A 25567-nucleotide genomic window follows, 5' to 3' on the forward strand; every position below is an offset into this window, starting at 1 on the left:
TAAGAAGGGTCAAAAAAGGCGAGTGGCGTGAGTTACAATGTGGGCCGGAGCCGAAGGCGTAGGCGAACATTGTAAAGGAATACGCCACGAGCATTTTTTGACCTACTTATACAACGTTGCATACAATATTTTTCCTACAAGTCAACAAAAATAAATCTTAATTTAGGTAAAGAAAGCAAAAGTATATAGCCAAGAAGCGCGAGCATACCTTGTTACGCGCCCGGCCCGCCCCGGGCCGCGGCCGGCCGGTCAGCGACACCTCCTCGTAACTCATGACGTACTTGCTACTTGCTAAATAAAATTTTTGGACAGTTTTTTCTTAATTTTGGCCACCGTAGCCTACGGAGACTAACAAGCAACGCTAAGCGGTCTTCGTAGTCTATGGGTGTTGCTCTATTACGGGTGTCACATGCGTGTTTCTGACTTATGAAGTAATTATTTTTACTATGCAACCAAATGAATTGGTTTTGTTAGGTTGGTAGCCATTAATCGCAGTAACGTTATAGTGATTAAAAGCACAAGAGCTGTTATGAGGAATAGACAATATAGAGTTTTCGTGAAACCTTTTATGTATGTTCTTATATTCGTGTTAATGAATGCATAAATGATAGATAACAGTAGAGGAGTAGGAAAAAAAATATAGTGCAAGCGAGATATACATAAAGTTACGCAGACCTGAGCGAATATGTTAGTATAACACTGCTAAAGCAGTCGTGGTAATGCTAAATTGACTATAGGCTGTTTTTTACCCCAAATCAAACACCATTTCGCAGTCGTATTACCAATCATATCATCAACTAATCAAAACCGACCTCCCCATCAACATATTCAACCGATCCCGTTCTGTATACCGTGTCCCCGCACTAACTTAATCCTATATCCAAATAGTCATAACGTTCTCTCTAAACTATGTCACATACGACCTTCTCTCACCAAGTTGTTAAATGAGCTTTAGATTCAAAACGTAGGACACTCAGACCAGGCTAAGTTGGCAGCGATTTTAAGCGCTTAAAGATAATTGAAGTGTGCAAAAGGGAAGCCATCACGTATATAACATTTCATGAGCGCGAAAGAGGCAAACTACGAATCACTTTTGAGCTTCATAGCGGCCGCTAGCCGCCGCTTGAATATACCATAAAGTAAGATTAGCGGACTGGATAAGTTATATTCAGAAGATACTATGGATAATATTATCGCGGAATAAATTTAAATAATTTACGCGATTTCATATGATTTTCTGAATTCAATACATCCAATGACACTTGATGTCATCCCGATTTAGTTCGCAATTTTGATGTTTGACAGGCAATCTAAAACATTGTATATCTGTGGTTGGGGGTAGCATCTCGACCGCCATTTTGGTGACATCGGCTCTTGCTCAATTTCTTTGTTTCTGCTCATTCATGTTGTATGGGCTGTAATACTGATAGCTTATGCAGTAAACTATACTCTGTATCTTTAGGTATAAATAAATAAATAAATATTATAGGACATTATTACACAAATTGACTAAGTCCCACAGTAAGCTCAATAAGGCTTGTGTTGAGGGTACTTAGACAACGATATATACATATAATATATAAACATTTATAGATACTTAAATACATAGAAAACACCCATGACTCGGGAACAAATATCCATGCTCATCACACGAATCAATGCCCTTACCAGGATTTGAACCCGGGACCATCAGCTTCGTAGGCAGGGTCACTACCCACTAGGCCAAACCGATCGTCAAAAGGGTATAAAATAAAAATACACAAAATCTACCCTCAAATGGCTCCTTAAGCCAGTTAAGGGTAGATGAAAACATTACATGATCTAAAAAAGTAGGTTAAAGACAGGTCATTCAGTCACAGATCCAGGCGGTATTTGGTTGGTTAGTCAATTTTTGTTTACTTTTATTTAAATATCGTACCTTAAGAGTATTAATATGGAAGTGTGCAGATAATGAAGAATTAATCGTGATACAAGCTAACCATCATTCCTGAGCCAATCATAAAGTCCAGCTATCGCTTTACAAGAGCTAATATATATTACCGTACACTGTATTGTACTAACCGTACAATATTTTTCGTCGCCCAACACTGACTGAAGCCATTTTACAAGCTTTTATTTACTTTCACCTGACCGTTTGTAATCAAATCTTGCAAGTTAAATTTGACCCACTTCCCGGTTTCCGATGAAGCTGAAAATTTGCATACACGTGTAAGTCGGGTGACAATGCAATATTATGGTGCCATCGAGATGATCTGATGATGGAGACAGGAGGTGGCCATAGGAACTCTGTAATAAAACAACGTAAGCTTATTATGTTTGGGGTTTTTAGAATTGTCTCGATGAGTATTAGTTACTTGTGGAAAGAAAAGTACAGTCAGCGATAAAAGGTTGTACCAAAAATGAAATTTTTGCCAAAAAATTATTTACTTAATTTTAAAAAACTGAACTGATCTGTGGTTGGTAAAGAATGGCGGATAAGACCTTTAGTTATACGGGTGCATGGTAAATGGCCACAATTGAATGATTGCCCGATCGGAAATTTACCGTCGCAGGGTTATCAGATATTGAATTTAAACGACTCGATAAAAATAAATGATATATATACAAATGATATATATATATATATATATATATATATATCATTTGACACGCTCTGTCGAGTCGTTTAAATTCAATATCTGATAACCCTGCGACGGTAAATTTCCGATCGGGCAATCATTCAATTGTGGCCATTTACCATGCACCCGTATAACTAAAGGTCTTATCCGCCATTCTTTACCAACCACAGATCAGTTCAGTTTTTTAAAATTAAGTAAATAATTTTTTGGCAAAAATTTCATTTTTGGTACAACCTTTTATCGCTGACTGTACTTTTCTTTCCACAAGTAACTAATACTCATCGAGACAATTCTAAAAACCCCAAACATAATAAGCTTACGTTGTTTTATTACAGAGTTCCTATGGCCACCTCCTGTCTCCATCATCAGATCATCTCGATGGCACCATAATATTGCATTGTCACCCGACTTACACGTGTATGCAAATTTTCAGCTTCATCGGAAACCGGGAAGTGGGTCAAATTTAACTTGCAAGATTTGATTACAAACGGTCAGGTGAAAGTAAATAAAAGCTTGTAAAATGGCTTCAGTCAGTGTTGGGCGACGAAAAATATTGTACGGTTAGTACAATACAGTGTACGGTAATATATATTAGCTCTTGTAAAGCGATAGCTGGACTTTATGATTGGCTCAGGAATGATGGTTAGCTTGTATCACGATTAATTCTTCATTATCTGCACACTTCCATATTAATACTCTTAAGGTACGATATTTAAATAAAAGTAAACAAAAATTGACTAACCAACCAAATACCGCCTGGATCTGTGACTGAATGACCTGTCTTTAACCTACTTTTTTAGATCATGTAATGTTTTCATCTACCCTTAACTGGCTTAAGGAGCCATTTGAGGGTAGATTTTGTGTATTTTTATTTTATACCCTTTTGACGATCGGTTTGGCCTAGTGGGTAGTGACCCTGCCTACGAAGCTGATGGTCCCGGGTTCAAATCCTGGTAAGGGCATTGATTCGTGTGATGAGCATGGATATTTGTTCCCGAGTCATGGGTGTTTTCTATGTATTTAAGTATCTATAAATGTTTATATATTATATGTATATATCGTTGTCTAAGTACCCTCAACACAAGCCTTATTGAGCTTACTGTGGGACTTAGTCAATTTGTGTAATAATGTCCTATAATATTTATTTATTTATTTATACCTAAAGATACAGAGTATAGTTTACTGCATAAGCTATCAGTATTACAGCCCATACAACATGAATGAGCAGAAACAAAGAAATTGAGCAAGAGCCGATGTCACCAAAATGGCGGTCGAGATGCTACCCCCAACCACAGATATACAATGTTTTAGATTGCCTGTCAAACATCAAAATTGCGAACTAAATCGGGATGACATCAAGTGTCATTGGATGTATTGAATTCAGAAAATCATATGAAATCGCGTAAATTATTTAAATTTATTCCGCGATAATATTATCCATAGTATCTTCTGAATATAACTTATCCAGTCCGCTAATCTTACTTTATGGTATATTCAAGCGGCGGCTAGCGGCCGCTATGAAGCTCAAAAGTGATTCGTAGTTTGCCTCTTTCGCGCTCATGAAATGTTATATACGTGATGGCTTCCCTTTTGCACACTTCAATTATCTTTAAGCGCTTAAAATCGCTGCCAACTTAGCCTGGTCTGAGTGTCCTACGTTTTGAATCTAAAGCTCATTTAACAACTTGGTGAGAGAAGGTCGTATGTGACATAGTTTAGAGAGAACGTTATGACTATTTGGATATAGGATTAAGTTAGTGCGGGGACACGGTATACAGAACGGGATCGGTTGAATATGTTGATGGGGAGGTCGGTTTTGATTAGTTGATGATATGATTGGTAATACGACTTTTTTTAAGTTCTTTAAACTTCAGTTTTTTAAAATTAAGATAGACGGAGTAAGGGTTAGATAGATTCAAACATTATAATTATAAAATTATATTATAACCAAAATTAAGGTTTCGCAAAGTTTATTTTACATTACATCTTCATGCTTTCAGCGCCCCCCCTCGTTGAGCTCTGGCAACCTTACTCAGATTACTCACCGACAGGAACACAACACTATGAGTAGGGTCTAGTGTTATTTGGCTGCGGTTTTCTTTAAGGTGGAGGTACTTCCCCAGTTGGGCTCTGCTCTAGATCTGGAATGACATCCACTGGCTGTGCCCTACCACACAAAGCGAGATGACATTCACAATGCCCATACCTCTCTTTTGGACGTAGTTTAAGGACGTACCTGGGTCCAATGGACGAAATTATTGACTTCCGACAAAGTACCTAACTAAACTAGCAAAGATAAAGTAACCAGTACTCATTTTATCAAGGTTTGCTTACTATTATTAGAATCCAGAAGTGTGCTAACCCTAGTAGTCTCGCGTGCCCTGGCAATGCTGATCAGATGGGTTCCGTGAGGCCTTGAATAACAAATCTGATTGGGCTTTGTTGAGCCAAACAGGATATTCAAATTAGGAACTTAATCATAAGTTATTCGGAAACGAATGGAGTTTTCATAATGCTAGAAATCGGTGTACTTTTCGGTTTAAACCGTGAAGTTGAAAAAAACCAATTATAGTTTACATGCAGCAAGATCGCCTTTGCACAAGTGGGCCCAGATGGTTGACATTCATAATAATCACTATACCGTTCTTTTGAGCTTTTTTAAGTAAAGCTTTTAACCTTTTTTTGTAAGTAAAGCTTTAAAGAGCAAGCATAAACTCTATTACATGAAAACAACTCTAATATCAACCATCGTGCATTTGTGGCGTTCAAATGGCTTATATAGTTCCCAGGTTTGAGACACTTTCATTGTTTTAAAGCCGATTCTAACTGTTTATTTTTGTCCTTCCAGGTAGAACAGCGAGATGTCCCCGGAATCGATTGCGCTCACCTGGCCATGGACACAGAAGAAGGCGTGGAAGTCGTCTGGAACGAGGTCCAGTTCTCGGAGAGGAAGAACTTCAAAGCCCAGGAGGACAAGATACAGATGGTCTTCGATAACCTGACCAGGCTGGAACACCCCAACATAGTCAAGTTCCATCGGTACTGGACGGATACGCACAATGATAAGCCCAGAGTAAGTAATCATGCGATTCTCCCGTTCGTTTCCCTAAAAAAAAACTTAAGGTGTGTGAAGGATGTGGAGAAGTGTCTACAAGCTCTTTCGTCCCTTTTCCGTCTACTCTTGCGTTAATACACATACTCACGGAAGGTACGATGAGCAGGAGGCAAACTCTTTCTTTCTGACTGTGTTTGAGCAAACATGCCTATACAAATACCTCTTGTATTTTCTTTTCTTCACATTCTTTACATATGACGGCCTACCGAGTAGTACATTTTGTATGCCGGCCGACATTCTCCACATTGATCGTAAGTTTAAATGTTCTCCAAATCTCCGAGAGGAAGTACAAGATACCAGAGAGCAGGATGCAGATTGCTAAGTCCAGAGTAACTTAATCGCTAATCCCTTACATCTGGAACAGGGCAGAGGAACTTCTAGACCCAGAAGGATAATCTTCGCTTAGGAGTGATACGCACAATGAAAAACGCAGATTAAGTAATTTAAGCAGAAAGGTTATCAGGTCATTCTTAGCGGTAGTTCTAAGTACACGAGTAAAACATAGAGATAGGCTTTAATAAACTGACTAGGCTGGGGTATAGTCAAATTAGAGTAGACGTCTACTGCTTGACAAAAACTATGAAGATAGATACACTTAAGAGCTATGAAAATTTATTCCAATTAATCAGAATAATCGTACAACATGACCCGTTTTCATTGCCTAATACAGTCTGCATAGAAGTATGTCTACAATCGATTTCTGTTTGATTGCAGGTGATATTCATAACAGAATACATGTCATGCGGCTCTCTCAAACAGTTCCTAAAGAGGACGAAACGAAACGTCAAACGACTCCCACTCCAGGCATGGAAGAGGTGGTGTACACAGATTTTATCTGCGCTCAGGTAAGAAACCTTTATAAAAACATCTTTGTCTTGCGTTGTAGCAGTACAAGAAGGAAATTGATTTTAAACCAAGAAGCATATTAAATCCTTTTTAACTTTTGCACTTTGAAATATTAAAACTTGTCGAAAACTATTGGGTCATGCTCGTAAGTCACAATTATGTCAGCGACAATTTAACTCCTTCATTGATATATCTTAAATAAGCTTACATTAAATAATCTAACTAACTAAATAAAACTAGAAACTGACTATAGGTGGACACTGGCTTTATCGTTAACTTAATTAAAATCGACCGTATTTAGAGTCATTTTACATGAACAATGCACTCTTTTATAACGCCCATCTTTGGCAAAACCTCTCCACCCTCTCTTCTCTTAGTTTTTCCTACTTTCGCGTTAATCAATTCTTCCATTTCTGCTATCCAAAGGTTCTCTTAACTGTACAAAGACCGCCCATTGCTGCCAGATTTTAATGTTCAGTCTAAATTTATTTTACTGACCGGTACAAAGAAAGTTAATTTCCTTCTCAGCTACCTCCACGGCTGCGTGCCCCCCATAGTCCACGGCAACCTTACCTGCGACACGATCTTCATCCAGCACAACGGTCTGGTCAAGATCGGCTCCGTTGCCCCGGACGCGATCCACCACCACGTCAAGACGTGTCGGGAGAATATGCGGAACATGCATCTTATTGCGCCGGAGTATGCTTGTAAGTGACTACTACATCTGTCCAATCTGTCGGAATTTTGGAAAGTAATTTGTCAGGAGAACCGCTGGGAGTTGACCATTATTCAGCAAGATTTATTCGGTGAGAACCTATGAAATCCCTTTATGAGATTATATAAGGCAGTGCGAAATCTTCTGGCGTTTAAAGTCTCACTATTATTTTATTAAGAAAAACAAAGAATGATCTTGGAGTTAAAACGGTTGCCATACTTCATAAATAAAATGTATAATAACTGATAATAATTATCTGTGCAGATTATGTTACCTAGATGTTTCTGTTGTACGACGTTTTTAGAATTTTTAATGTTCCACAAAATTATGCCTATCTGGTCATATTTGTTAGTTTTAAAATAATAAACACTACTCAAGTATTCATTCATATTGTTCCATTGATGTGTAATTTTCAAATTTTCCGTTTTAACGTTTTAATGTAAATTGTCGTCTTTATTTGCACTTTGCTATAATTAATCCTTTATATAATTTTTTCATTAATTTTGTTTCAATTGATCTGGTGATCAAAATTCTAAATATTTTTGTGTGTTTTCAATGACACAGCCCAAATTGGGATGGAAAACGGTACGTTAGTAATACGAACACAATTTCCACATCACGCACCATTGGCAATTCATACGCCTCAATAAATTCTGTCTCATTATTAATTACACAAGTACGTATGTGTTGATAACACTCGATTGTCTCGGTGACTGACAACTGAAGTTCGAGATGAAATACGCAACGATACTTAAAAAATATTATTACATAGGATCGCACAAATTTTATAAAACACAAAAACCATAGAAAATTTCGCGATATTATTGATCACCCTCAAAAGTAGCTGGTCATGTGATCGTTGCAAAAGCAGCCACGTTTTAACTTAATAAAACGTTCCTTGGGTTCTTTTCAATGGTGAAAAATATAGAAACCAACGCCTAGACTGGAATCCAATAATAGGAAACCCTTACACAAATTGACTAAGCCCTGGTACTCAGACAACGATATATGTTTACTTATGTTAAAGTACAAATACTTCAATACGTAAAAAATATCCATGACTCAGGAACAAACATCTGTGGTCATCACACAAATAAAATGCCCTGACAGGGATTCAAACCCAGTAATCCCAGTATCATCGGCTTCATGGGCAGGGTCTCTAGCGACAAGTCCAGACCGGTTGTTGTTATTGGCTGCGGGTTTTAAACTTCACACATTAATTTTTCATCACAACACCTACGCCTCCATCTTAAGTTTAATTTTACCTTGGTGATAGGTGGGCTTCGGCGTAGGTGTTGTAGGTGCTGTGGGGAGGGGCGCGCACTTTAAATGTGGTTTATTTCTGCAAAGACCAACTTCTTTGGAGACTACCAAAAATATAAAATATTTAGGAATGCTCTTTCTTTACAGCATCACAAATGGTAACCCCAGCCATGGACATATATTCCTTCGGAATGTGCGCTTTGGAGACGGCGGCATTAGAGATCCAGGGCAACGGTGACTCTGGGAGTCATGTCACAGATGAACATATCGCGCGCACTGTCGAGTCTCTTGAAGAGTCGAGGCAAAAGGACTTTATTTATAGGTAAATGTCGGGTATTAAAAGATAGTTCAGTCCTGGATATGAAATTCCACTAACTCTCTCAACTTCCAGTGATCTTTCACGAATTTGTTTTAGAAAAGGTTATCACAAAAAGAAATAAATGTGATGAACTTTGAATGCTAAATACAGACTCAACAGAGAGCATCATGGCAGATGTTGTGATAAAGTCATCTTTAGGCTGCTCTCATGAACAGCCTCCAAAGGCTCATTTAGACTGAGAACTCGCGTGTGTCTTTCGTTCCTTTGTGGAATTTGATCGATCGGTTGGATTGGTTGGACTTCTCGCGCCGTTTGTGATAGTCCAATGAGCGAACATATGTACGACTTAAAGACTTGTATTTCTCATGAAGTATTTTTTTCCTGCAGGTGTATAAATAAGGACCCAGCACAGAGGCCAACGGCGCGCGAGCTCCTCTTCCACCCGCTACTCTTCGAAGTTCACTCACTGAAGCTACTCGCTGCACACACGCTCGTCAACACTTCAGGTACGTAACCTGGTAGGCAACAACAGGAGCCACCGGATTTTAGCAAAAGTGAAGTTCGGATATTAGTCTATTTAACTTTTCCCCTGTCTCATTTTAACTGCTAAGACTATTTTATAGGTATAAATCGCACTGCTTTGCAATGAATTTTAAATTATGCGCATTTTTATTGCAGATTGCATGATACTTAATACTCGATATTTTTTACTACACTTTTGTCTTATTTTACAGCAAATATATCGGAAACGATAACGGATGAGGTAGTTGGTTCGAATGGTGAAGCGCTCGCCACATGTGTTCGCGGTGGGGAGCTACACGAGATTACAGTTCGAGATCTACCTCCGCACCAGGAGAAACTCGAGAAATTCGTCGAGGACGTCAAGTAAGTTTTTATATGTAATTAAAAGTATCAGTGGGTGGCGGGGAAGAGTAAGTGGCGAAGTGTTCGTCTCGTGTGTCCAGGCAATATACGAGAAGTATGTGGAAGTCGTTAATTGACGAACCATGTCTATAGAATAGAATTCAATAGAAGGAACTTAATTCAAGAAACGCTTAAACTAATCTTAAGTGAAATGTATAATATCGTATGTGGACTATTACTAATACACAGTGGCCAAAAGATATGTGCATTCCCGTTGCCAGGGAGGTTTTGGGCTTATACTGAGCAACTTTTACTACGGGACCAACCCCGAAATCGCGAAAAAAATTTCTGGCAGTTTCATATATTTCAGCTGGTCCATTTTATATGGGAGGGTAAAATTCTTTTCATCATTTCCAGGTTGGTCTCATAGTAAAAGTTGCTCAGTATAATCCCAAAACCTGTCTGGAAACCGGAATGTACATATTTTTTGGCCACATTGTATATTCGTTTAGGCGGACGCGGTATGCGGCTTTTGACACTACAACATATCGAATTTGTCACAAACGTTCCACATCTCCCGATAGCGAAGGCCAGTGCGTAATCGCAGGGTACCGCGATAAGGAATACAAGAAGCTCGCGTTTACATCTCCAGATACGGCATCTACCCGCTGACGGCGTACGGGTACCGCAGCAGCAACGGGCGCGCCGCGTCGCCGCTGGCGCCCGACCCGCTGCCGGCCGCGTCGCCCGAGCCGCGCGACGTGGAGACGCGGCGCGTCGTCAACATGATGTGCTCGCTCAAGCCGCACCAGCCGCAGGACGACGCCGCGCGCGACCACGACCTGCTGGTGAGACATCGCGCTCGACCGCTACCACCTGCCCCCGCGTGGCCGCCGTGTGGCCCCAAGCTCTAATAAACGTATTAATCTATGAGGACATGCGGGAAATCAGGATGGCCGTGTCGGAGATAAAAAACACATTAAATTGGAAAAGATAGACGTCTGATCCCTTTTTCATTATCTATAATCAATGATACCTAATAATACCTCCTTCTGTTGTTATATTTTAATTCAAACTCAAAAACATTTGACCATAAAAAAAACATATTTCATAATCTCCGACACGGCCATCCTGACAATTTTTTGCTTCGGTACACCATTCCTCAATGATAAAAGAAAAAGGTGTGTTAATAGCACTGTCGCATGTTACTGGGCCTGGGCAAGGGAATAATAAGAAAAATATTTAAATCAAAAAAGTGGATTATTAGTGTAATATTTAACTCGACCACGGTTTAGATATAAATGTTTTGAAATTGTGATTTTAATTGCAGACCCATAAGTCAAAACAATAAAGACATAAAACCGTTTAATTGTGATTTTAAGACAAATCTTTGCAATTATTTTCTATCGAGCCGATTTCGTTCAATCGTCGTATCGAGTACGACCACGGTCTTTGAAATATAATTAATATGAACATATATTTTTCTTACTTGACTAAAACAAATAGTCTTTCTTAAAAAACTGTTTAAGTAACATCAATTTCAAGGACATTGGGTGTTGACAGCCTCTTAAGTAAAAATGTATTTGGATCAGAAGATATAAGATCTTTATCTATTAATATACAAATACAAATAGTTTATTTCCAAAAAAAAAAATATTAGAGCAAGTTACAATTTATTCTGACCCCCACACTAGGCAAAGCCTGTCCCGTGAGGGAAATTATACGATTTACTTAAATATATTAAAAAATAATTCTGTGGCCCTAGTGAAAAAGGGTACAAGTCTCTGGCAGCGCAGGTGTACAGGGGTGTAAGTTCCACGTAACACTTATGCCCTTATACACCTAAACTGCCAGAGACTTGTACCCTTTTTCACTAGGGCCACAGAATTACAGAACTATGTGTACTGACTGTTGGTGTGACTTCATAAATATTAGTAAGCCCTGTAATATGGCCCTGGGCCTTCCCGCGAGCCGGTTAAATGTTTGTCCCGTCCGCCAGATGACGATCCTGCTGCGCATGGACGACAAGATGAACCGCCAGCTCACCTGCTGCGTGTCGCGCCGCGACTCCGCGCCGCGCCTCGCGCACGAGCTCGTGCAGCTCGGCTTCATACATGAGGTGAGGCGGGGGAACGAACATGCACTATGGCACTAAGGGTAGACAACTAGACACTATTTTATATTAAATCATATCTGCTTTATAAAACAATAAAAATCAAATTAATATGAATTGTAATTAGGTAATCATCATCAACGTTTTGAGTTTTTCTTTTTCATGTTCTTGGCATTGTGTCATATAATGACCATTCATTGTACATCACTTGTGTAATATGGGATTAATTGTGATTCGAAATGATTAATTATTTATTATATTTGAATAATGATGATGAAATGGATATTCCAATGCATGTATTTCCTTTGTTGTTTTTATTATATTTGTTTGACATTTAGAATTTATTCTAGGAACAATCTAGACTAGTATTTTTTATACATTTTTTTTTGTATGACTATATTTTGTGAAAGTTTTAGTATTAAATTTGATCTATGAATTATATTCATTAGTATTATATATGGAATAATATTTACAACATCAATAAATTGCTCTGATAATTAGATTAAGATAATTATATGTAATACTGTCTTACTATTCATAAGTGCTTGTTGCTAGGCCTACATGAATAAAGTATATTTGAATTGAATTGAATTGAATATGGCAATGAGCCACTTTTAGTGTTTAGCAGTAACACACTGGTTTACTGCGACATAAATGCATATTGCTTGTGTCAGCGCAACCTAACGTGTATATAAAGCATAGTTCATATAGAATTGGCACATAATTAGCAATGTTTAAAAAATAATAATTCCATGGCGGGAAAAAAATTGACAATTACAGTTCAATCACCAACCTTCAAAGTATTAATGGTGAAAATATTTATTTTCCTAGCTTTATGCATTTTAAAGTTTTCGGCCATCAAAATTGAGAACAGGAGATTGATCGTGCACAAATACTTAGAAAATTCTTAGCGATCCCGGACCAAGACAGCTAAGTCGCTTAAGATGCTAAAAGCTAGTATTTGTAGGGTCATAAAACGTTACAAGGAGACTCTATCAGCCGACAGGAAAACACAAACTAATCGGAGGTCTGGGACAAATAACAAGATTTTGGGAAAAAAGTCCCAAGGTCACTCAAACAAAATTCAGGACGGTCTAATTACGATTTATCCCAAAAATTCAAAGAAACTTCTAGAGAGATAAAGATGATTCACCTCAGAGGTGGCTATAAGAGCTATCGAGCAATAAAACAGCCAAATCGGACTGTTAAACAGATCCGACAAGCTAAAACACTAGCTCGACTATTGTACGACTCAGTATTGACAAAATTCGAAGGTTGCTTGTTGTTGGACGACAAGACGTATGTAAAACTCGATTTTAATCAACTACTCGGTTCGAAGTTTTATATGGCCAATAATAGAGGTAATTTACCCGAATAATATAAGTTCGTGAAACTTGACAAGTTCGCAAAAAAACATATGATATGGCAAGGAATTTATAATTTCGGCTGTAAGAGAAAAGTTTTATAACATAGTCAACAATGAAGTCGGACCTTTATATTAAAGAGTGCTTAGAGAAATGAGTATTGGTATTTATTAGAACCCATAACGGTCCTGTGAAATGTTGGCCAGATTTAGCCAGCTGCCACTACCCAAAAAAAGTTTTGGTATGGTATGCTAATAATCAGGCCAATTACATACCCCGCGAGATGAATCCTTCGAATTGTTCCCAATTTCAATCTATCAAAAACTACTGGGCAAACATGAAAAAAAATTAAATAAGACTAGTCAAATTGTCCAGGGTATCAATTCATTGCGATCTACAAGAAATCAATACGCCAAAAATGTCGACAAAAGTGTTGTTCAGAAAATGATGGGGGTCCATTATGAAAACAGTTCGTAATTATTTACATAACAGAGTTTATTTATTTATTTATACATATTTGAAAGCTAAATACATTACTATTTAAAATTCACCATTCATAACTTTCTTATTTTATTAACTTAAAAAAATAACAATCTTCTAGGGCGTACCAATTCTATATGAACTATGCTTTATAGGCAGGTTTTTAAAGAATATACGAATAAGGTGTTTCTCTACTACTCCCTGCACTCGCTCGACAAGATATAACAAAATTACACTTGTTATTTGACTTGTTTACAAATTCGGTTACAATTTAAATACTATTTTATCATTGACGCTTGCTCCAGGAAAGCCTTGTATTGTATTGTATTGTCACTGTCATACACCTATTAAATATAAAACATTGTAAAAATACTGTATTCACCGTTCAGAATCACACAGCATAGGCAACTGTTGATGTGCCACTAGCTTTAAGTAATTATTTTAAGGCGGATTTTGAGTATTACATGCGTGTTCTATTATATTTCTTTATTCTAATGATTTATGATTTATGTTTCCAGTCGGACCGCGACAAACTATGCCGGCTCATGGAGGAGTCCCTGCGCAGCTCGTTCGGCGCGCGCGCGCAGCTCGCCAGCTAGTGCGCGCCGCCGCGCCGCCTCGCCCCACGCCGCGCCCCACGCCGCACTCCACGCTTACAAGGTAGCCTCGCCTAGTACAGCTACAAGATACACCGTTACAGCGCGCAGACCACAATACCGTTTATCACCGTGAGGTGCACAGAATACAATTGGTCAACATACTCTGTTTGTCACCGTTAAGTGCACAGAACAACTACGAGGGAGTATAAATTCTTCGTCACCGTTATGTGAGTGATCGCGCTCCGGTTACAACTATTAGGTAGTTTTTTCTTAGGAGCGCGAGTGTAAATTAATAACGAAAATCGATTAGTGCCGAGTATGCGCTTACACAGCTATAACGGTTAGTTTCGTGTTAAATTGGCACACATATTGTAACTTTAAGGTTATATCAACGTATCGCATCTTAAAATGGCCATAATGCATATTTAAATCGTGATGAGTGCGACAGTCTGATAATAAAAGCAGATCTTGAAAACGTCGCTTCAGTTGTCAATGTAGAATATAAGAGATTGTCGTGGATATGTGTGAATTGTTACGTTATTAAAAGATACTTAGAAAATGGTCGACAACAAAAACTTAGAAAACATACAATCTGTATAACGCTGTTTTCAATGGCTACTTAAGATGTGATGCTTCAAAATTTCGTTCTTACGAAACGATCTGCAATAATAACAAAGTAATTTGTTTACAACCCCTTAGCAAAATAGTCTATAACTAGGCGTGTCTGGTGAATATATAAAATTATCTGATAATGTTTGGATACGTAAACCGAATGCCTAATATAGAAGCGAGCAAATCGAGTCCTAGGCAAGTACTAAATTATGTGCCACTTGCCGAAACTCACGGAAGGAACGAATTTTTGGGCTGGTACCAAGGTAGGCTGGTGTCCTACCAATGTATTATTAACCTTTAGGCATGATTATGGACTAATATTGTATAGCGTGTTTGTATATGTTATCTGTGAGTAATCAAGTGGTACTGTTTAGTCATGATCCTGTTTCATAATTTAGTAAGTGTAGAGCCTCACTTTCAGCCGATTTTCACTTAGTAGAAATTTGGTAGATCAAAATTCTAATAATTAAGAAAAAGATAATTAGACTGAGTCATTTTTCAATATCTGGATCTGAAAGCGAAAACACTATATGTCTAATTTCTAAAGCTGTTTGCGTTTTTGACTCTTAGGTAAAGTTATAAAATCAATGAAAATCTTCATTCATAGTTGAAATCGGCTTTTAAAAATATTCCATCAAGTAGTGAGTATTTAAAGACACAAGTACCCATTTGTAAATTTTATTTGAAGTCTACAAATAGCTACTTCAGTCATAGTTAAAATGAAACAGTGGTCCAACAATGCTTTGGATTGACGTGTGAATGTTATTGTTATATTTAGGTTATCACTAGCTGTTTAATGTCAGACACCTTTAAGCTTTACTACGGGGCTTTTAGTTAACTGGCGAAGAGATCAAACTCCTTTTTAGTTACATGACAACCAATGAGTTACGTTTACCATTTGAATTACATTGCGCTGCGTCGACAAATGATTAATCATCTATCGAAAAATCAGGTGAACTTCGTTTGTCACCGTTAAGTTCACCATGAATTGTAAATGGAATGTCTTTGTCATGTCACCGTAAAAGAATAGCATAGGCTCTGATCGGTGCTGAAGATTAACCCTTTATCCCTGTGAACGCCGCGTCTATCGTGTATGACGCGCCATTGTGAACCTTGTTGCAACGCGCGCGTCAGTTGACGTCTTTGGCGGCCAAAGCGTTAAGGGTAAATATTCAAAGGACTAGACAGGGTTGTACCGGATGTCTTCGTCATTTAATCATGAGCCTTTCCGCCATTGGCGCTAGATATCCTCTAATACTTCCGATGCACCTAGGTTAACGTGTTAGTACGGCGGGCTGGCTCAATCTCAATTTGTTTCTTTCTTCCAAACTCTGAGCTCTAAGAGAGATTTAGCGGTCTATCTTGAGAAACATTGAAATTGGTCTGTAGTGTTTGTATTAATCGATTACTTGCATCAATGTCCATTCTTCGGTGACTCAATAAATTACTTTCATCAATTGTCAATCGCGATAGAGATTAATTTCGTTAATCATCACTTCAATCAAGATGATCAACCTACCTGAACTAATGCATAATGACGAAAGTATGGTCACGATTTTTACGCGTGTTCAGATGTTTTTGAGAACCCTAGCCTGTTTCTGTGTAAATTATTAAAGACATGTATACCAACTATATATAAATGCTAATGATATGATGATCTATAATTTGTCTCTTAATAATTGAGAGTTGGTCTTAAAGAAGCAAGTTGTGGTTGTGCATACTCGTCGTTGTTAAACGTATTCGCTTAGTCCTAGTTACGCCGTATTCATGTAATGCTAGTTGACAGGCTTTTACACTGTTGGCTAATAATATAGGTTTCACTAGACTTAAATCGACCGGGATATGGGCCTGATTGCCTGTATTGTTTTTGAGCTCTCGATAATTGGACGCAGTCACATGCATCTTGTTCACGGGTAGCTGGAGATAGCGGGCGGGTGTCAACGTCGTGCAGACCGCGCTCGGGCTACCCTCATTCGTGCGCGTCGGCTGCGTTCGCTTTCAACGTTACCACTGGTCGCGTCCACACGTGTTGGATGTAACTGCGTCGCAATAACGGGAGCTCGAAAACAATACAAAAGGTAATCATGGTCTATATCCCGGTTGACTTAAGTCTAGTGAAACTAACCGTGAATCATTTAAAACTTATAATAAATAGTTTATTTTACAAATCTTACACCGTCCATAGTATCCAAAAAAAGTTGAAAGTAAAGAGCTATTGATGGTATATGTTGTTAAAAAACGTGCCATCGAGTTTTACAGCTGACGCAGATAGCGCCATTGGCACCGTACGGCGCCATATCTTCTCTGGCATTTGTATTTGCAAACTCGCATGGCACACTGCATCCGATTCGCACGTCACTCCGAAGTATGAGGGAGATAACGCTTTGCGCGTATTATAGCGACATCCCGCTCGCACCTCGGACGTGCGAATCGTATACGTCAACTTTTGACAACCAGAATTACCGAGAAATGAACGGAGCCGTAGTAACCAATAACACCATTTACATTAGCTTTCAAATTCAAAGTACGAAATGTCCTCTAAAAAGACTAGCATAGCCTAGTACTAAGAGTGAAATTCACTTCCTGCAAATCTATTCCCAGTCCATTATTACTTGGATCTTATTACATCGAGAGTGAATAGACATATTCTAGACTGCATCGGCACTTACCATCAGGTGAGATTGTGATCGAATGCTTACCTTTTTCCAATAAAAAAAAAAGAATAATATTTTATTTCACAAAAAAAAAAAGTCTAGTCTGTTTTTTTGACAAAGTCCTCAGTGTAAAGGCCGTTCGACTATAGTATAATAGGGTCTTATGAAGAGATTTTGTATCGCCGAATTGTGTATTTTTAATACGAATGAAGTCAAGTCTTTGTATGTAAGTGTTATATAGGTATTCGTAACATTTGCTGCAATTTTAAGGGACGCGGGGTGAATATAAATATTTCGTATAAACTGGGTACAAAAATGATGAAAAATATATATTAATTTTTATAGTAGGCATAGTTATAAAATATATGTCACGTTTTTCGATTGAAAATACGGATAAGGTCTTTATCACGCTATCACATAGACATGAAGTGCGACCATCATATCCACACAGTTTATTTTAATTTGACAATAAAGAGCCATATAGGGTAAATAGCCTATTACTGAACATCTTATACTAAAATGGCTAAAATAAGAATTCTATTTATTTATTCACACTATTCAAGAAAACCAAATAACATGAGTTTTAAAAATTTACTTGGATTATGTGAATATTAAACAGATTTTTTTTAATAGTGTTCAGTTATTTAGGAAGGTGGCCAGTAATAAACGATTTACCGTAATTTTACATTTTTGTTTCGTTTTTTTTTACGATGAAAGTAGCTTAGTACACACGGTTCTTTTAATTTTTGATCGTTTTTTTCTTAGTTTTTATGTTTGTATAATTTTATACACACACGTTTAAACTACTACAATATTATTGTAAATATCAAGCGGGCAATACTATGTTTTTTCACATAGCTTGTATGCAAAATAACCTTATAACGCAAAATATGTATTGAGACGACAGCTGTTACTGTGCCCAAGCTATGTATAAAATACTATAACAGCATCTAGTTGCTTATTAATGACGATTTATGTGTTTTTGCAAGCTCTTATTTAACTTGCAATGTATGTATGTGTCTGTTTGTACGGGTCAAATCATGCACGTTAAATTTGACCCACTTCCTGACTTCCAATAAAGCTGAAATTTTACATAAGTACATATGTAAGTCCGGTGACAATGCAATATTATGGTACCATCGAGCTGATCTGATGATGGAGACAGGAGGTGGCCATAGGAACTCTGCAATGAAACAACGCAACCTAATTGTGTTTCGGGTTTTTAGAATTGTCTCGATGAGTATTAGTTGCCCGTGGAAATAAAAGTACAATCAGCCATAAAAGCTTGTACCAAAAATGAAATTTTTGCCAAAAACTTATCTTTCAAAAACTTTATATAACATAGGAATGTGCTCAGTTCATACGAAATACGGCTTATTCTCCCGTGTAATCGCACCTGGTCACAATCAGAACTCAAAATCCGTCTTAAACGTCTAAATAAACGGGATCCAAATGGGTCCAAAAACCTACAAAAAATTTAACCACTTTATTATCCAGGAATCGAGGCATAGAGTTAATTCAAAGATTTTTTACAGAAAATTGGTCCTGCTAAATTAATTGGAGTATTTTTATTGTTAACGCAACTGTGGGAGCGGCATGATATAAATATAGAAAATGGCGCGCCAATGTACGAAATTCTTCATGCTTGGCGTCCTAACTTTACTTTCAAATCTATACCTTATGTTTGAAGAAAAATTTAATTTTGAAATAGCTGATTATACGAGCCTCGATTCCTATGGTCTCAGCTAGTCAGCTCGCCAATATTGGCCCAAAGGCGGTCTTCGCATTGTGCGAGCGGGACATCGTTATATACGTGTATAGCGCTGTCTCTCTCACACACAGTGTGATAACCGCAGAACGTTTCCTCAAAACGTGCATTAGTGTGATATAACGGCTAAGTATCGTGATCAAACCGTGCATTAACCCCTTTACTAGTCGATTGTGAATCTTATTCCGATGAGAATTAAATTTATTTTTTATTAAATTATACTATGTTGGGATATGCAATTTTTCTACTCACAAAAAAAACATAATTCTTATTATTTCATTTATCCAAGATTAAATTCAGATAATTTCGAAACTTACGGAATAATTTTGGAATAAATTATGTAGGTAAAACCCGACCAGAAATATATGATCATTCTCATGTATAGGGTGACAGTTCAGTTTAGTATGAAAAATTTAGTTCCAATGAAATTCCGCTATATGGCGCGTGATCATATATTACTGGTCGGCTTTATATCTTTATTTTGTCGAAATACAGGAAATACCGAACAGGAAATATAAAAAAAAACATATTTATTAATAGTAGAGCGATCCACATTCATCCCGAAATGTATTTTTGTATATCCTAACGAAGTAACATAGAAAATAATAGTTTCCAATTGGTACGCTTTCAAAATTGTATAAAATATAGAAAATTTTGTAAATTATAGTGAAAACTCGGAAAGGTTCATAGTGATTAGTCTGAACATCGAGAATGCTTTAGCTTAGGATTTGTATGGACGTGTAAATGATATTTAAAAAAATATTTAATTAAAAAACATACATTAATTATAATATTTGTATAGTGAGGCTTCCTCTAGAGCTTTATGGATGTGGTTTTGTAAGTATACGGAAAATTGAACATACTCACTATAGCATTAAGGTTTTAATTTGTTTGGAATTCGCAGCCCACTTATTTTTGAAATTTATTTACATATCACTAGACATTTACTGTCTTGGAAAGGTTGGCACCATTGCGTTTTACTTCGCAACAGATTAAAAATAAAACTTCTACAGTGTTGCCAGCTTCAAAAACAGTTTTAGGTAAATTCAACGTGTGATGTTGCATTTATAAAAAAAATCTGCTTTAATTTCTATATTTAAACACATAGCGGTGCTAGATGTACACCATTTTGAATTTGTTAACACTTCTTTTTTATTTTCCGAAAGCGTCTAGTTCAAGAGGTTAGAATTATTTATAAATTTATTTTATTCAGTTAAAAAGAGACATTTCCAACTACTGAATCCGAATACAGCGCCACAAATTACATCAACGAGCTTAATATGTTACCACTCACATGGACATTTGCATTTCTATCAGGATTTGTCCTTTGCTAATGTGTTAAGTACACATTCTGAGAGTTAAAATTCAAATAACTTTGCACATATCGTAAAATCAATGTCCTTGTGATGGAAAAATAACGGGTACAGTTAAAGAATTGACTTCCGTACCATTTCGTACCTCTCGCTGGGGAACTCATACCATAAATGGTACTGAAATTAAAGTCCTTGCCTGTTCACGTCTGTTTTTTCCTTATTATGTAATATTGTGGTAAGTTTTTGTCGGAAAATATTTAAACATTCTAGAACTTCACGTTGTTCCTATTTTTTTGTTATGTTTTGGTGCTTGTTTTTTGTTTTATAATATAGCTATTGATTGATTTTGAATTAGCTAGTGGTGCCAAAAATACTAGGTGCCAACGTGAACCCTAATAATCCCTCCAGTTTTGTTTTCAAACCATAAACTGACTTCCATTGCTTTAAAAGTTAGACTGTTGTGAACTAGATGGCGGTAGTAATACTTTTTATTAGTAACAGCTGATACTGTTTATACAAAAACAAAATATTATTTACCTTACACAATGTTACACAGATGATAGTTATGCAAACAAAAAGTGAAATGAACTGGTTATAAAATAAAATGTGAAGTAAGTACCGCCATCTAGCGTCCGGAAGGATAGCTTAGTTTAATAAATGCAATAGAAATTATCTGCTTAACATGATTTTTAACTAGAAAGTTAAATCATAAATAAAATAGTGTTTTCATCGAAGTTTTATAATATATTGCTTACTTTTATTCCTTGTGAATTTATATACAAATATATTTTTGTTTTCTTTCTTGAACGGTAATCAAATGCATAAATATTTATTAAAAAAATCCACTTTAAAACTGCAAAGTCAAATTATATGTTAAGAAACTTCGATAAAAACGTCCGTACAAGCGTAAAAAGTGTTAAATAATAGTCATTAGTATTAAAGGTGATTGTTAAATAATTATTTCCTTGTTATATTTTCTTACTTTTGTCTTCTATTTGGTGACCCAATGACATAAAGCAATAGTTTAGTAACAGTAAAAAAATATATATGACGTCAAAATGCTTCATTCTTATATACATTCGCGTCTAAATTCTACCAGCAGTAGGTACTAACTGTATTATTTTGTTAATGTAATAAACGATTTCTTGTAATAGGTGTCTTCAATGATAAAGTAAAATATGAATAATCACCTTTTTCAACACTAGTATTGAAGATTCATTGATTGTGCAACATGTGTAAAGTCATATGGTACCCCTTATTAAAAGTTTTATGGTCGGCTCTTTATCATTTGCCAACATGCCTGTCACGTTCTAACAAATAGGTAAGCGCGAAAGTGACAAAAATGGAACCATGCTGCCGCCGCTGAATTAGTTAAATTATGTTTTATCCCTGTCTTAGAAATATATATAGTTCATAGCTAATTCAGGATTGTAATGCGTTTATGAACAACGCCATCAGAAAAAAGTTTGCGTGAGTATGACAACTTAAAATGGCGCTGTTCGGCGCCATATGTGTTATGGTTACTGTCAAACGTCCATTTATGACGAGCGGGGCCCATTTCACCACGTTGATAAAGTATTTTCTTATCTATTTATCAATTTCTGGGTCGATAAGTACGACGGTAACAAACTACAATATTTACTTGTTGAACCAGCAATATACGGCGAATTGTCACAGTCAGGTGATTCTCACCGCTGTGAAACAGGGGCCTGATCGGATAATGTACGTAGCCATACAGCGCCATCTATGATAGTAACTGTCAAATTTCTAGCAGGAATTTACCTAGACTTTACACATCTAGTGCAATCAATAAATGTTTATTAGCCAGACCAAGCTAACTACGTACAGTCAAAAGATGTAATTTGTGACCCATTTCGTTCCCTGTCACAGAGACCTCATACTATTGTCACTGGGACAAGGTACTTAGTGGGTCACAAATTACATCTTTCGACTGTACCTACATACTTTGCAGAAGTGTGGAATGTCAACATTAACGTCTAAGAAAATCACATTTAAAGGCAGGGACAAACTCAGCAATTTATTCAACACATTATGAAATCTGAACCCTGAAATTTGTAAGCTTGAATGTTTCCAACACTTGTGTTGGCCGAAACGTTAATGCAATTGACATTTAACCATTACAAATTGAACCATAAACTGTAACCGTCCGTTACGGTTTACGGTTCAATTTGTAATGGTTAATAGTCAATCGCAATTAATGTTCGGCCAACACTGCTTGGAAACATGCTTGTCATGACGAGTGCGTGGGCGACGCGCCTCAAATAAGTATACGTCGGACACAACTTAAAAATGTTCGTTACTTCTTGCGCCACCAGAGGGCCTCGCTAAATGTACAGTCAGCGTCAAATACTTAGTAGCAGTCAAAGTGTCCAAATAGTTCGGTACACCATACTAAATATATGGTGTACCGAACTATTTGGCTAATTTGGTTGCTACAAAGTATTTGACGCTGACTGTACCTTGCCCACATAAAATTTCGGTCTTGCCCCGCCACTGTTCCAAGCATACAAATGGGTTCAAATTGTGATAACGCATTGCATTCATTGCGTACGTGGGCTCAGTTTGTTCCTGCGTTTATAGTGGCATATCACATTTTGTTCTGTCAAAGTCTGTGCACAGTACTCAAGAATTTAGTATTATTTATACTTTTTACGCTAAACGAGTGAGTTTGTAAGTTTCCTGCGAGGTTGTGGAGCGGTTAGCGGCGTAAGTGGCGTAGCGTAATAAACGAAAGACTGGCTAATGTAACGATGTAGGTTCGAATTTGTGCGTGCCCGTTGTCTGTGGACTTTGAACCTAAATATAGCTCTATAAATCTTTATTTTACTTTAAAAAAGTAAGACATTTCACTTCAGTAACTATATAAATAATTAATAAGTACACATACATACATAAATTCATGTTTAGTTATAAAATATATGGATGAATCAATTTTATATATTTGACTATTTAATAACTTTTAAAGATAAGGTGGTTCGATTTCCATACAAAAAACGATTGCGTTTTATGAAGTCATTGTACACTATTACTATATAATAATATGTGCGCGTCTATCTAATTTCGAGTATAACTTTGCGCTAAATTGATAGAAAAACTATGTTTCATACAGAAACCACGCAAAAAACGTTATTTTGGTGTTACTTTGATAGAAACATATATAACGTTTTTTGCGTGATTTCTGTATGAAACATAGTTTTTCTATCCATTTAGCGCAAGCTAATAGTCGAAAGTAGATAGATGCGCACATATTTATGTAGTAATAGTGTGTAATGACTTCATAAAACGCAATCGTTTTTTGTATGGAAAGTGCCTTAAGTGTGTTGAAAGAACAAGTGTATCAATTGACTTATTCTTTTTTTATTTATTATAAATAAAAACTTCATCATATCTGGTAATAAACTCCGAATAAAAATAGGTATCCATTAAGTTAGAAATCAAGATATTATTAAATTATTCGATGACAATTTAGCGATAAATTGGGTAAATAAAATGATGTATTGACTAGTTAATAAAAGCAATAAATTATTTAAATTATTTATTGATTGTATATTGCTGTCTAATTTCATCATAATGATGTAAACTTAGCAGGAAAATGGGCGACTGTGACTGCTTCCCATTAGGCGGCTCGTTTTATATCACAAAAAAGCGATATACAGGATTCGAACCTGGGTTTACGAATCAACTACTTGACTATCGACACCTAAATATTTAAATGTATCTTTCTGACTGAAATATGATTCATATTTAGGCTGCTTGGGCGTCGCCAAGAGGGGGCAGCTGCCACAAAATTTCTTACTATATCCCCCCACTCCCCTTGGTCTTCGGCCATAAGAACTACCCCTTCCCCATCAGTTGGCGACGCCTTTATAGCCTGCCTTTCGAGATGAGTGGAGACGAGGAGAATCAACCAATAGCATTAGATGTCCAGCGGAGCGGAGAAGAGATGTGGATTACAACTAATGCTATTCTCCGCTCCTCTTCGCCTCAGTGGAAAATTCCTATACGTGCTATGATGCGTATATCTTTGGAAGTCCACAGACAATGGAGCACAACGGGAGGCAGGTCTAGCGAGTAAAGTGAGTCCTTGTAAATAAGCGCTTCTAGCTATAAACTATATTTAAATGAATATATTGTATTCAACGTACCTACCATGTAATGTAAGCCGATATACCCAGCCCATGTTAATCTATGCTGTTCGCTTTTTTATTTTTAGTCTAATGGCCGATTTTGATATTCGGATTTCGATGGAGATACTTTTAAATTGGTACCGTTAGATCTTATAATGTTCATATTGTTATAAAATTACTGCATAAAATCGCCCATTTTGGAGAATAAAATAGCTATTTACTTAAGTCATATTTGACGTTCACTGTTAAATTAGACTTAAGGTACTTACATAAAATGTATATCGCTGGGAAGACCGACATAGGGTAAAAACTAGTATCTGTATACGTATTTCGCTCACAGTCAGTAAGGAACAGCTTCACTCCTACCTACCTTGTGTACGGAGTATGTGTACAAACGCAAGCGACAGAAAAAACTTGTGGTCGGTCTTACCCACATTGACCTTCAGTGTACCACATTATCTAACCAAAAAAATAAATAGTTTATTAAGGGTCCCCAGCAAGCTCGGTTCTCCATACAAACGTATTTACGTTCTCATTTTAAAACGACTAGTTAGATTGCTCTGAAACTTTGTACTTACAATAGGATAAGGTATATCTACGCGTGTAATTAGTTAATGTAACTAGTTTCAGGTACCATTGTTAAAAAAATATAGCGAATTTAAGTTTTTCATAGCAAACTTTTTTTTGCTCTATTATGTTTGTTTTCTAAACTTGAGCTATATAAACTAATTACAGGACTACCTCATGTCATTATATGTGCAAAGATTCATTACAAT

At 36.8% G+C, this 25567-nt stretch overlaps 1 protein-coding gene across 2 annotated transcripts in view; it reads left to right on the forward strand.

Moving 5' to 3' along the window:
• The window catches only part of LOC133520958 (nuclear receptor-binding protein homolog), a 98734-nt gene extending 84396 nt beyond the window's left edge, over positions 1-14338 (forward strand). Inside the window, exons 2-11 of one of the 2 annotated variants that reach the window (XM_061855672.1) lie at positions 5467-5691; positions 6448-6578; positions 7108-7286; positions 7859-7879; positions 8705-8879; positions 9264-9382; positions 9611-9761; positions 10393-10588; positions 11740-11859; positions 14216-14338. In XM_061855672.1, coding sequence (XP_061711656.1) covers positions 5467-5691; positions 6448-6578; positions 7108-7286; positions 7859-7879; positions 8705-8879; positions 9264-9382; positions 9611-9761; positions 10393-10588; positions 11740-11859; positions 14216-14296 — 1398 coding nt within the window. In that variant the 3' untranslated portion in view covers positions 14297-14338. The remainder of the gene's footprint in view (positions 1-5466; positions 5692-6447; positions 6579-7107; positions 7287-7858; positions 7880-8704; positions 8880-9263; positions 9383-9610; positions 9762-10392; positions 10589-11739; positions 11860-14215) is intronic. The other variant, XM_061855673.1, reaches the window with a different exon arrangement.
• Positions 14339-25567: the final 11229 nt, after the last annotated feature.

This window comes from Cydia pomonella, chromosome 9 (assembly GCF_033807575.1).
Source record: "Cydia pomonella isolate Wapato2018A chromosome 9, ilCydPomo1, whole genome shotgun sequence".
Lineage (NCBI taxonomy): Eukaryota > Metazoa > Arthropoda > Insecta > Lepidoptera > Tortricidae > Cydia > Cydia pomonella.